The following is a 12,964-nucleotide window of genomic DNA, read 5'->3' as shown; positions in this document are numbered from 1 at the left end:
GCCAATCAAAATTACACCACTCAATTGCCAAGATGAAAACCAAGCTAAAGGCAATAAATAGCAAAGTAAATAATGCAGAAGAATGAATAAGTGATCTGGAAGATAGAATAATGGAAATCACCCAATCAGAACAGCAGACAAAGACAAATGAAAAAAAGTGAAAGCAACATACAAGATCTATGGGATAATGTAAAGCATGCCAATCTACACATAATAAGAATCCTAGAAGCAGAAGAAAGAGAAAAGGGGATTGAAAATGTACTTGAAAAAATTATGGCTGAAAACTTCCCAGACCTAAAGAAGGAAACAGATTTCTAGGCACGGGAAGCACAGAGGGTCCCAAACAAGATGAACCCAAACAGACCTACTCTAAGACATATCATAATTAAAATGCCAAAAGTTAAAGATAAAGAGAGAATTCTAAAAGTAGCAAGAGAAAAACAAATGGGCAGTTACAAGGGAACCCCCATAAGGCTATCAGCTGATTTCTCTACAGAAATTTTGCAGGCCAGAAGGGAGTGGCAAGATATATTCAAAGTCCTGAAAGGGAAAAACCTGCAACCTAGGATACTCTACTCAGCAAGATTATCATTTAGAATAGAAGGAGAGATAAAGAATTTCTCAGACAAGCAAAAACTAAAGGAATACAGGAATACTAAACCTATCTTAAAATAAATATTGAAAGGTCTTGTCTAAATTTGAAAATAAATAAATAAATAAATTGTATATCTTAAAAAAAAAAAAATGGGCCAGAAGACCTAAATAGACATTTCTCCAAAGAAGATATGCAGATGGCCAACAGGCACATGAAAGGATGCTCAACATTGCTAATTAGAAAAATACAAATCAAAACTACAATGAGGTATTACCTCACACCAGTCAAAATGGTCATCATCAAAAATTCTACAAATAATAAATGCTGGAGATAGTGTGGAGAAAAGGGACTGCTGGTGGGAATGTAAATTGGTGCAGTATGGAGAACAGTATGGAGGTTCCTTAAAAAACTAAAAATAGAGTTACCATATGATCCAGCAATCCCACTCCTGGGCATATATCTGGAGAAAACGCTAATTTGAAAAGATACGTGCTCCTCAGTGTTCATAGCTTCACTATTTACAGTAGCCAAGACATGGAAGCAACCTAAATGCCCATCGACAGATGAATGGATAAAGAAGATGTGGTATATATATACAATGGAATATTACTCAGCCATTAAAAAATGAAATAATGCCATTTGCGGCAACATGCGTGGACCTAGAGATTATCATATAAACTGAAGTAAGTGAGACAGAGAAAGACAACCATCATATATCACTTATGTGTGGGATCTAAAATATGATACAGATGAACTTATTTCCAAAACGTGTTTGAAACAGATGCACAGACATAGAAAACAAACGTATGGTCGCCAAAGGGGGAAAGGTTGGTGCTGGGGAGGGATAAATTAGGAGTTTGGAATTAACAGAGACACACTAATATATCTAAAATAGATAAACAACAAGGACCTACTGTATAGCACAGGGAACTATATTCAGTATCTTGTAATAATCTATAATAGAAAAGAATCTGAAAAAGACTAGGTATACGTATATGTATAACTGAATCACTTTGCTGTACACCTGAAACTAACACAACATTGTAAATCAACTGTACTTCAATAAAAAAAGAAAAAATTAATAAAAAATCAAACAATTTCAGTCAAAAAAAAGGGGGTTAAACATAGACTTACCATATGACCTAGCAATTCCACTCCTAGCTATATCCCCCAAAAGAACTGAGAACATATGTCCACAGGAAAATTTGTATGTACCAGCATTATTCAAAATAACCAATAAGTGGAAACAACCCAAATGTCCATGTACAAATGAATGGATAAACAAAATGTGGTACATTATTGGAACATTATTTAGCAATAAAAAGAAATGAAGACTGATATGTGCTATAGCATGGATACACCTCCAAAACATTATCGTAAGTGATAGAAATCAGATGCACCACATATTATATGATCCCATTTACCATTTATGAATTATTGCAGAGCAAAAAAATAATCAGAAAATCCCATCCTCTGGAGGTTAATGTCACTTCTGAATATGCTTGATTTTTTTTTTCTTTCTCAAATTTTATCTTTAGGAACTGCATTAACTCTTTATCGTTCTTTTTTAATTTTTATTTTTTAGGTCCCTGGTTTGATATGTACTTAACTGCCCGAGACCCCATTGTCCTGAACTTTAATCCATTTATGTCATTCAACCCTGACCCAAAGTCCGAGTACAACGACCAGCTCACCCGGGCAACCAACTTGACTGTCTCTGCCGTCCGGTTTCTGAAGACACTTCGGGCTGACCTTTTGGAACCAGAAGTGTTCCACTTGAACCCTGCCAAAAGTGACACTGACACCTTCAAGAGACTCATACGCTTTGTGCCTTCCTCTCTGTCCTGGTATGGCGCCTACTTGGTCAATGCATATCCCCTGGATATGTCCCAGTATTTTCGGCTTTTCAATTCCACTCGTTTACCCAAACCCAGGCAAGATGAACTCTTCACTGATGACAAGGCCAGACACCTCCTGGTCCTAAGAAAAGGACATTTCTATGTCTTTGATGTCCTGGATCAAGATGGGAACATTGTGAGTGCCTCAGAAATCCAGGCTCATCTGAAGTACATTCTCTCAGACAATAGCCTGGCCCCCGAGTTTCCACTGTCATATCTGACCAGTGAGAACCGGGACATCTGGGCAGAGCTCAGACAGAAGCTGGTGAGTGGTGGCAATGAGGAGGCCCTGAGGAAAGTGGACTCTGCTGTATTCTGTCTCTGCCTAGATGACTTCCCCATTAAGGACCTTGTCCACTTGTCCCACAACATGCTGCACGGTGACGGCACAAACCGCTGGTTTGATAAATCCTTTAACCTCATTATAGCCAAGGATGGCACTGCTGCTGTCCACTTTGAGCATGCTTGGGGCGATGGTGTTGCAGTGCTCAGGTTTTTTAATGAAGTGTTTAAAGACAGCACTCAGGCCCCTGCTGTCACTCCACGGAGCCAGCCAGCTAACACTGACTCTTCTGTCGCTGTACAGAAACTCAACTTTAAGCTGAACGATGCTTTAAAGACTGGCATTAGTGCTGCTAAGGAAAAATTTGATGCCACCATGAAAACCCTCACCATTGACTACATCCAGTTTCAGAGAGGAGGCAAAGAATTCCTGAAGAAGCAGAAGCTGAGCCCTGACTCGGTGGCTCAGCTGGGCTTCCAGATGGCCTTCCTGCAGCAGTACGGGCAGACAGTGGCCACCTATGAGTCCTGTAGCACTGCAGCATTCAAGCACGGCCGCACCGAGACCATCCGCCCGGCCTCCATCTTCACAAAGAGGTGCTCTGAGGCCTTTGTCAGGGAGCCCTCCAAGTACAGCGCTGGAGAGCTTCAGCAGATGATGGCCAAGTGCTCCACGTACCACAACCAGCTGACCAAAGAAGCAGCGATGGGTGAGACAGGGTTTGGGGAGCATGCCCTTAGGCCTTGTTGCCCTCAGCACTGGGGTAAGCCTCAGCACTATTCTACCCCACATCTGATTTCCACCTCTTCTCTAGGTTTAATCCACCTGCCAACTGATTATTATTTTTTTCTACCTTAGCAGTCCAAACAGCCAGACTAGCCATTAGGGTTCAGAATATTCTGTCCTCCTAAGCAAGGATGGGGAAATGCATCTAACTTCGTCCTCATTTAAGGTCACTTTTATCCGTGTTACATACTGTCTTCCTATTATTTATTGGTCATCAGACTCACTTCTGACAACGTAGGATTTCTAAGCCCACGGCCCCTCTTACTTCACTTCAGTTGAAGTGCATTGGCTGCCTGTAAATAGGCCATCTCAGAAGCTCTTCCCAACCTAAGTGTCATCCTTCTTTGCCTCTTCATAGTAAAATTCGAGACCTAGAAAGGACCTGGAGGATCACACAGTCCAGTCCTTTCATGTAGCCGAAGTCCTGGAACTGAAAGGGACCTCCAAGACATTCTAGTCTCATCCTTCTGTATTTTATAAGTATGAAACTGAGACCACTGGCTCAGGGTCACACGGCAAATTAGCAGGAAAGCGGAGATTAGAACCCTGGTCAAATACCCCTTCCATTTTGTTCCACTGACTCAATCTTGTCTTTTACACTTGATTTGGGCTTTGGCTTTTACCTTAGTTTTTGAGTCCATAGTGTGCTCTCCACGTACTTTTCTTGACTGTTTGACTAAACTGATTCAATTTCAAAATTTTAAAAATCATGTTCATTTTAGGCTGATTTTTAGCTCAGCTGTTCACAGCTTTTTTAAAAGGAATATTCTAGAATAAACTCCAGAGGTTAGCAAGCTGGAGGTGTGCATGCAGAGATAAACAAACCCTTCTTCCACTCTCAAGGATGCTGTGAAGGTATTCCTACCATGGGTGGGAGGTTTTACCAAGTGAGGTCCCTTTCAGTTCTGAGATTCTGAGACTCTGGTTTTCCATTTTGTCTCTGACAGGCCAGGGCTTTGATCGACACTTGTTTGCTCTGCGGTACCTGGGAGCAGCCAAAGGGATTGACCTGCCTGAGCTATACCTGGACCCTGCATATAGGCAGATAAACCACAACATCCTGTCCACGAGCACGTTGAGCAGCCCAGCAGTGAACATCGGCGGCTTTGCCCCCGTGGTCCCTGATGGTTTTGGCATTGCGTATGCTGTTCATGACAACTGGATAGGCTGCAACGTCTCTGCCTACCAAGGCCGCAATGCCCATGAGTTTCTCCAGTGTGTGGAGAAGGCCTTAGAAAGCATGTTTGATGCCTTAGAAGGCAAAGCCATCAAATCTTAACTTCTGGGTGGATGAAAAGCCTCTACTGCTTCATCAACATGAAAATTGGGGCCTCTGTAGCCAGTATGCACTGTTCTGTGACTAACGAAACTAATTGTGAGGTGCCTGAGCACCAGTGCTATAAGGTTTGAGCTTTAAAACCGTGGTTTTAAAGCTAAACATGTAATTTCCAAGTGGGACTAGATCACAACTAAAGATAATGTGAGATTTCAATTTTAAGGACATTTGATCAGGAGGTAAGACTTAGAAAATAACTCAGGTGTATTTATTGTTGAAGCAGAAATAAAATGCAATTCATGCTTAGAGGTGGTTCCTCTTAGGTTTTGGGTTTTTTTGTTTTGTTTTTTGTTTTTGTTTTTAATTGTTTAACCTCGTTGCCTAATCTCCACAAAGAACTTTCCAGTAGTAAGTTCAGGTGATAGTAAGTTCATATTGGCTCCTGGCTCTTTGGGTGATGGTAGGAAATGCTCTTTTATCTTTCCTGTAAACTTGCTTCTCTCTCCTGGGATATCCTTTGTTTAAAAACCCTCTTCATTTTTCTAAGGAGTAAACCACTACTGATCGATTCTGATAGTCCTGCTGCAACAAAGGGTTATACCCATGGATTTAGGGAGTTCTATGTCACTGTTCTTCCAGCCAAATGAAGATTAATAACTGGTGTGTATTTATTTTTACCAGTTGAATCTTGTGTGCTAATTGTGGAATAAGGTAGAATTATTGCTCTGTACATTTTGCCCTTGAAAACTTCCATTGAGTGAGCACAGAATTTATTGTTAGAACATTACTGCTCTAACAATTTATTGTTAGAATACTGCTGTAACGTGAAAAGGAAGCATATTCTGTTTTGTTTTTGAAAAGGAAGGGTTTTTGTTTGTGATTAATTTTACCTGCGTTTCCAGTGGCTTGCCCAGCAAGTTACTAGACAGCTGGGTTGAATTCTGGTATGAGCCAGTCACAAAGCTCTTCCAATGCATTATCTCATTTAGTCCTCCTTACAGTTCATGTAAACACTCCTGCATGTCTTCTTAGCCGACCCTGTCCATCCTTTGCTCATTAACCATTTAGTGAATACCCAACAGGTCCCAGGTCCTCCACATTTCATGGTTTGATCAGAGAGAGGCATCTGTGGCTGCCAATGCACATCAGCATATGCTGCTCTCGTTTAGGAACCATGATCAGGAACACCTGAACTCTGGTATCTTGGTTCCACCATGTCCTCACTTTATGACTAGAGGCAAGTTCTTTTGCCTTTCTGGTCTGTGAGTTCCTTTGTAAAATGGGGATAATCCCTATAGCATGGGGATGTCATGAGAATTAGCTGTAACGATATAGGTAAAGCACCTGGCATACAGCTGAAGCTGAGCCTGTGCTCTCTTGTTCTGTGATGTCTTGCTGCCGCTGTTCCATTCCTTATTGAAGTGCTGACCCCTCTTGGATAGCAAGTTCCCCATAGCAGGAGCTCTTAAGACCGAAGCCTCAATTGAAGCTTGGTGGAAAAGTATATTTCATGCTTATGTTCAGGTGGATGTACCCTTGGGCAGTACCTCTTGGGTGCGAGCAGTCCCTTAAGGGGAACTGCTGGCCTGTCCCAGTGTTCGGCATTCCTATTTACAACTTCCTCCACCCCTCCTTCTGATCTTGGATTCATGCTATGAAGGGTTCTACGAGGTAGCTAGGATGGCAAAAACAGTTAAGTCTCAATCCAGTTGGAGCTCACACACAGGTCTTGCACATTTGTACAGAACTCAACTATTTGTAAAGCATCAGCCGATTTGATCCCCTCAGCTCTGAAATAGAAGTTATCCCCATTTTCTAAACAAAAGATGGACAGGTTGGGGGAGCTTGGTAACATGTAGGATTAGGACCAACTCTCTTGATTCCTTGTCCAGTGCTTTTTTTCCTGTATTTGTTTGTCTAGGCTTCCGGTAATTAGATCTTAAATTAGCTGGCCTCCCAACTCAGGAGGATGAGTTTTGTTAAATTAATACCTGTTGCTCCTGACCCTAAAGCAGCTCCCACGTGGAGTTTCCCACGGTGCTTTGGGAAGCCAGCAAGCTCTGTCCAGGTGGCTCTTTTCCAGGACTCCTGAACAAGTATGGCACATCTCCAGATCCACAGTCACACCAGCCTCTCTGGAAGTTATCTGCTACTCTTTGAGGTGCCTCCAGGATCCCCAGAGTGAGTTTCGTGGATACTATGTAGGTTACATTTTTTAAGAGACAGCTTTATTGAGCTATACTTCCCATACCATATATTTCACTTATTTAAAGTATATCATTCTGTCATTTTTAGCATATTCACAGAGTTGTGCAACCATCACCACAATCAATTTTAGAACATTTTCATCTCCAGTAGAAAGGCTGTACCGATTAGCGGTCACTCTCCTTTTCCCTCAACCCCCTAACTTTCCCCAAATCCTAGACAAAACCATAATCTACTTTCTGTCTCTATAGGTTTTTCTATTCTGGACATTTCATATAAATGGAATCATACAATATGTGGCCTTTTGCTTAGCATAATGTTTTCAAGATTTATCCATGTTCCAGAACATGTCAGTACTTACCTTCTTTTTATTGCTGAATACTATTCCAGTATATAGATGGATCACATTTTATTTATTCATTGATCAGTTGATAGTCATCTGGGTTTTTTCCACTTTTTAGCTATTATGAATAATGCTGCTATGAACATTTGTATATAAGTCTTTGTGTTGACATATGTTTTCATTTCTCTGGGGTATTTACGTAGGAGTGGAATTGCTGGGTCATGTAGTAACTCTATGTTTAATCATTTAAGAAACAGCCAGGATATTCTCCAAAGCGGTTGCACCATTTTACATTCCCACCAGCAGAGTGTGAATGTTCCAGCTTCTCCACATCCTCACCAACACTTGTTTTCATCTATTTGGATTATAGCCATTCTGGTGAGTGTGAAGTGGTATCTCATTTTGGGTTTTATTAGCTTATGTTTTAAATTAGACCACCTCGAACATATTTTCCAAATCTAGTGACACCTATCCAATTATCTTCATGTGACAGAATAACTGACAAAAAAGGAATGGGAGCCAGGATTGGAGGAGGTAGACATGAGACAGTGGGGTAGGTGCTGGAAGGGAGAGAGTTTAGGGTGTTTCAGGAGACACAACTGGGGCTTGATAAACAAAGAGATGAAGGGAGCCTCCAGCAGAGAATGGAGCCTGGGGGACTGCTTGAGCGGAATTGGTTACAAGTATATCTTCTTTCTGGGAGTCTTCCATTGTAAAGAAGACAGGGCCACTGAATAGGCAGAATCACATTTGGTATTTATGATATTAAGTGGAAAACAGTTAAATATAATCTTAATGCTGCTAGGATTATAGCCATATAAAAACATGTCTGTGTGTAGATAGGCCCTGAAAGAGAACAGGGGAAAATAAACACACTTCTGTTAGGGAGCTAGGATGGTGGGGTTTAAGAAAATGTTTTTCTTTTTCTTTTTTCCTTTATTGATATCATACTGTTTGTGCAATACCAAGTTGTTAGGCAGGAACAAAAAAAAATTCATGTTAGCAGCCCCTCACTTCCTTACCAGCCCTCCTCATGCCTCATGCTTCAGCCACACTAAGCCTCACATTGGTCTCAGACATGTCTGAGCTTTACTGTGACGCTGTACCTTGCAAATGCCATCCTCCATCCTCAGAATGCCCTTGGCTCCATCACATCCACTGCCAATTAGTCCTTGTTCTTTTTAGCCCAGCTCAAATGTCCCCTCCCATGAAGCCACGCTCACGGGGTCTCCCCGGAAGAATGGGTCATCCCTTCCTCCATCCTCCGCTGCTCCCAGCTTTGGCTTCTGTTTTGGCCAGCGAGGGGCCTGACACATAATGTGCTATTGCTGGAGACTGCGTTGTTCCCTCCCGGCACCCGCACCTTTGCAAGGTGACTTTGTAGCGCCTCCTGTCAAGAGGCGGAGCCTATTTCTCCCCTCCTAACTGGCCCTCCTCCTGCCTCTAGACTCCACTCATTGCCTCCAGTCCATTCTCCTCACTGTAGCCAGTGATTTTTTTCATGGACAAGTCTGATCATATCCCTGCTTAAAATTCCTCAGTGGTTTTCCATTAACTTGGAAAACAGTCCATACTCCTCAGTGTGACAGTTGTGGCCTTGATGGAGCTGGCCCTGCTCATCTTGTCAGCCCCACCTCTCTTAACAGCTTACCCTGAGGAAGTTGCCTCTGCTTGGAGCATAAGCCCCTCTCCACCCTCTCAGCTATCTTCTGCTCAACCTTCAGGTTTCAGATAGACCGCACCTCCTCTCACCCCACCCCTCTGAGACTGAGTTAGTTGGTGCCCCTCCTGTGTATGCCCAGAGCATCTGGACAATCTAACCTTTATCGCAGTGCTTTTCAGTTTCTGCAACTGTCTCCATTACTAGATTGCTGTGCTGTACAATACGTCCTTGTAGCTTATTTTATGCATACTAGTTTGTACATCTTAATCCCCTACCCCTATCTTGTCCCTCCCCCTTTCCCTCTCCCCACTGTTAACCACTTAGTTTGTTTTCTGTATCTGTGAATCTGTTTCTTTTTTGTTACATTCACTAGTTTGTTTTATTTTTAAAATTCCTCATATAAGTGATATCATACAGTACTTGTCTTTCTCTCTCTGACTTACTTCACTAAGCACAATACCCAAGTCCATCCACGTTGTTGCAAACGGCAAAATTTCATTTTTTTCCTTGTTCTTTTTTGTGTATCTGTTATAGATTTTTGGTTTGTGGTTACCATGAGGTTTATACATAGCAATCTTTATGTATACGTGATTGTTTTTAGTTGTTGATCTCTTAATTTCAAATGAATTTTAACACCCCTGCATTTGTACTCTCCTCCTATCACAGTGACTGTCTTTGACATCATATTTTACATCTAATTGTTTTGTGTATCCCTTAACTACTTATTGTGGATATAGATGATTTTACCACTTTTTTCTTTTAACCTTCCTATTGGCTTTGTGTGTGGATGATTTCCTACCTTTATAGTATATTTGCCTTTACTGGTGAGCTTTTTCCTTTTGTAATTTTCATGTTTCTATTTGTGGCCTTCTCTTTTTCACTTAGAGTTGCTATAACATTTCTTGTAAAGCTGGTTTGGTGGTTCTGAACTTTTGCTTTTGATCTCTCCATAAAATCTGAATGAGAGCCTTGCTGGGTACAGTATTCTTGGTTGCAGGATTTTCCCCTTTCATCACTTTAAATGTATCATGTCGCTCCCTTCTGGCTTGCAGAATTTCTGCTGAAAAGTCAGCTGATAGACTTATGGGAATTCCCATGTATGTTATTCCTTTCTTTTTGCTTTCCCCTTTCCGCTTTTAATAGTCTCTCTTTATCTTTAATTTTTGCCATTTTAATTACAGTGTGTCTTGGTATGTTCCTCTTTGGGTTAATCCTGTATGGGACTCTCTGTGCTTCCTGGACTTGGATGACTGTTTCCTTTCCCAGATTAGGGAAGTTTTCATCTATTATCTCTTCAAATGTGTTCTCTGCCCCCTTTCTCTCCGTCTTCTCCTTCTGGGACTCCAATAATGTGAATGTTAGTATGCTTGATGTTGTCCCAGAGGTCTCTTAAAACTGTCCTCATTTCTTTTCATTCTGTTTTCTTTTTTCTGTTTAGCATCAGTGATTTCCACTACCCTGTCTTCCAGCTCACTGATCTGTTCCTCTGTATCATTTGGTCTACTTTTGATTCCCCTTAGTGTATGTTTCATTTCAGTTATTGTATTTTTCATCTCTGTTTGGATCTTTATATTTTCTAACTCTTTGTTAAAAACTTCTAACTTTTGCTCTGTGCATCCATTCTTCTCCCGAGTTCTTTGATCATATTTATGATGACTATCCTGAACTCTTTCTTGGGTAGATTGGCTCTCTCCACTTCACTTAGTTCTTCTTCTTAGCTTTTACGTTGGTCCTTCATCTGGAACATGTTCTTCTATTGCCTTACTTTGCTTAAATTGCTGTTTGTATTTTTATGTATTGTGTAGGTTAGTTGTTTCCTGACCTTGGAGAAGTGGCCTTCTGTAGACGTCCTATGTGTCCCAGCACCCCACTCCCCTCTTGTCCCCAAGCTATATGCTCTAGGGTTTCCCCCCATGAGGGCTGCATGGGTCTTTCTGTTTGGCAGGCTATGTGGGCAGTCTGGTAGGCTTGGGTAGCCCCCAGTCCAGTTGGTTGCCAGGCCCTGCCTTACGCAGAGGCTGCTGGCTCTTGGTTGGCAGGGCTGTCACGAGGCAGCTGACTGCACAACCCCAGGCGGCCCTGGGGCTAGTACTGGCTCACTAGTGGGTGCAACCATGATCCAGAAGACTCCAGGATTGTAGTCTGCCCACTGGTGGGCAAAGCCAGGTCCTGAGGTTAGTGTCAGACTACTGGCAGGCAGAGCTGGGTTCTGGAGTATGGTTGCAGGGCCCCAGGATCCCAGAGCTGGTGTCGTATCACTTCGGGGGTGGGGGAAGGGAGATTCCTGACATGGGTGGAGTGTGGGGTGTCCCAAAGCTTTGTTGGCCTGCTAGTGGGCAGGGTCAGGGCCCAGCTGGTCCCAGGGCAGCCTGCTGTGGGCCGACTGGGTCAGCAGGCTGTGGGATTGCTGATTTCTTGCCTCTGGTATCTGTCCCCTTGTGGGTGAGGCTGGTCCGAAGGTTAGAGCAGACTTCATGGAGGACAGGGTTGGGGCCCAGGGGGTTCTGGGACTGGTGCCTACCCACTGGTGGGTGGAGCTGGGCCCTGGGCCCTCTGGTGGGCAGGGCAGTGTCCAGAGGTTTCTCTGGGCTCGTGAGGTCTTCAGCTTGTGTGCTGACAGGTGGGGCTGTGTCCCCACCCAGTTAGTTGCTTGGCTCAAGGCGTCCCAGCCCCGGTGCCTAGAGGCTGTTGTATGGGGCCAGGTCTTGGTGCTAATGAGCCAGAGGATGGGATCCACAGTGGTGCCCACCAGCGCCAGGGTCCATGTGGTAGAAGCAGCTCCCAAGAATGGCTACCACCAGTGTCTATGTCCCCAGGGGAGCCACAGTCGCCCCCACCCCCACCCCGAAGACTCTCCAAGACCAGCAGGTAGGTCTGGCCAAGGCTCCTATCAAATTAGTGCTTTTGCCCTGGGTCCCAGAGCATGTGAGATTTTGTGTGCCCTTTAAGTTTCTTCTTTCCCCAGTTTTGTGGGACTCCTGAAACCAAGCCCCTCTGGCCTTCAAGGCCAATTGCTCTGTGGGCTCTTCTTCCCAGTACAGGAACTCCTGTGGGAAGATCCTCTGCAATATAATTACCCTCATTTGTGGGTCATCCAGCTGGGGGTATGGGACTTGACTGTATCATAAGCCCGCCTCTCCTACCCATCTTGTGTGGTCCCTTTTTTATATCTTTAGTTGTAGATCTTTTCCAGGAGGTTCCTATATTTTTCATTGATGGTTGTTCTACAAACAGTTGTGATCTTTGTGTGCTCGTGAGAGGAGGTGAGCTAAGGGTCTTTCTACTCCTGCCATTTTGACCAATTGATCGGTCATGAACATATATGATAGATTTAATTCCCAGTTACCTTTGGGGGTGGTATATTTTTGGTTGCTGTTCCTATTGTAAATGGTATTTTCTCTTGAATTGTGTTTTACATGTTGCCAGTGTACTGAAATGCATTTGATTTCTGTATATTGATCTTAAATCCAGCACCTGATAATGCTTTTGGATTCGCTAAGTGGAAAATCAAAATCTGTGAAAAGTGAGTTATTTCTTCCTTTTTAGTCCTTGCACCTTACTTTCTTTTCAGTCTAAGTGCTGCGGCGGGGGCGGTGTAGGGACAATGATGAAGAGTGATCCAGGATATCCTCCTCTCACCCCAATCGTGAATGCAATACTTCAAACATTTCATTTGCTCTGGGTTTCCTGTAGATATCCTTTGTGAGGTAAGGGTAGTTCCTTTCTGTTCCTAGTTTGCTAAGTGTTTCTATGGTTTGTTGCTGAATTTTACCAAATACTTTTTCTGCATCTATTGACATAATCTATTTTCCATCTGTTACTGATTATTTGGGTTCCTCTACTCCCTACAAGATGAGAAAATACAATATAAAGAAAACCTTGAGATCCTTTTAGTCCTTGCCTTTATAACACATA

At 42.9% G+C, this 12,964-nt stretch overlaps 1 protein-coding gene across 7 annotated transcripts in view; it reads left to right on the top strand.

Moving 5' to 3' along the window:
- The window catches only part of CPT2 (carnitine palmitoyltransferase 2), a 39,045-nt gene that overhangs the window by 19,711 nt on the left and 6,370 nt on the right, over window positions 1–12,964 (top strand). For 2 of the 7 annotated variants that reach the window (XM_082429585.1, XM_082429589.1), the window contains 2 exons: window positions 2,181–3,485; window positions 4,510–5,144. In XM_082429585.1, the coding sequence (XP_082285711.1) occupies window positions 2,181–3,485; window positions 4,510–4,841 (1,637 nt within the window). In that variant the 3' untranslated portion in view covers window positions 4,842–5,144. Of the gene's footprint in view, window positions 1–2,180; window positions 3,540–4,509; window positions 5,145–7,637; window positions 12,940–12,964 lie in introns of those variants that run through there. The other 5 variants (XR_014254714.1, XR_014254713.1, XM_082429588.1 and 2 more) reach the window with 5 other exon arrangements.

Source organism: Balaenoptera physalus (assembly GCF_965194825.1).
Source record: "Balaenoptera physalus genome assembly, chromosome: 1".
Lineage (NCBI taxonomy): Eukaryota > Metazoa > Chordata > Mammalia > Artiodactyla > Balaenopteridae > Balaenoptera > Balaenoptera physalus.
Note: the sequence above shows the minus strand (reverse complement) of the source record. Positions and strands in the feature narration are given on the sequence as shown.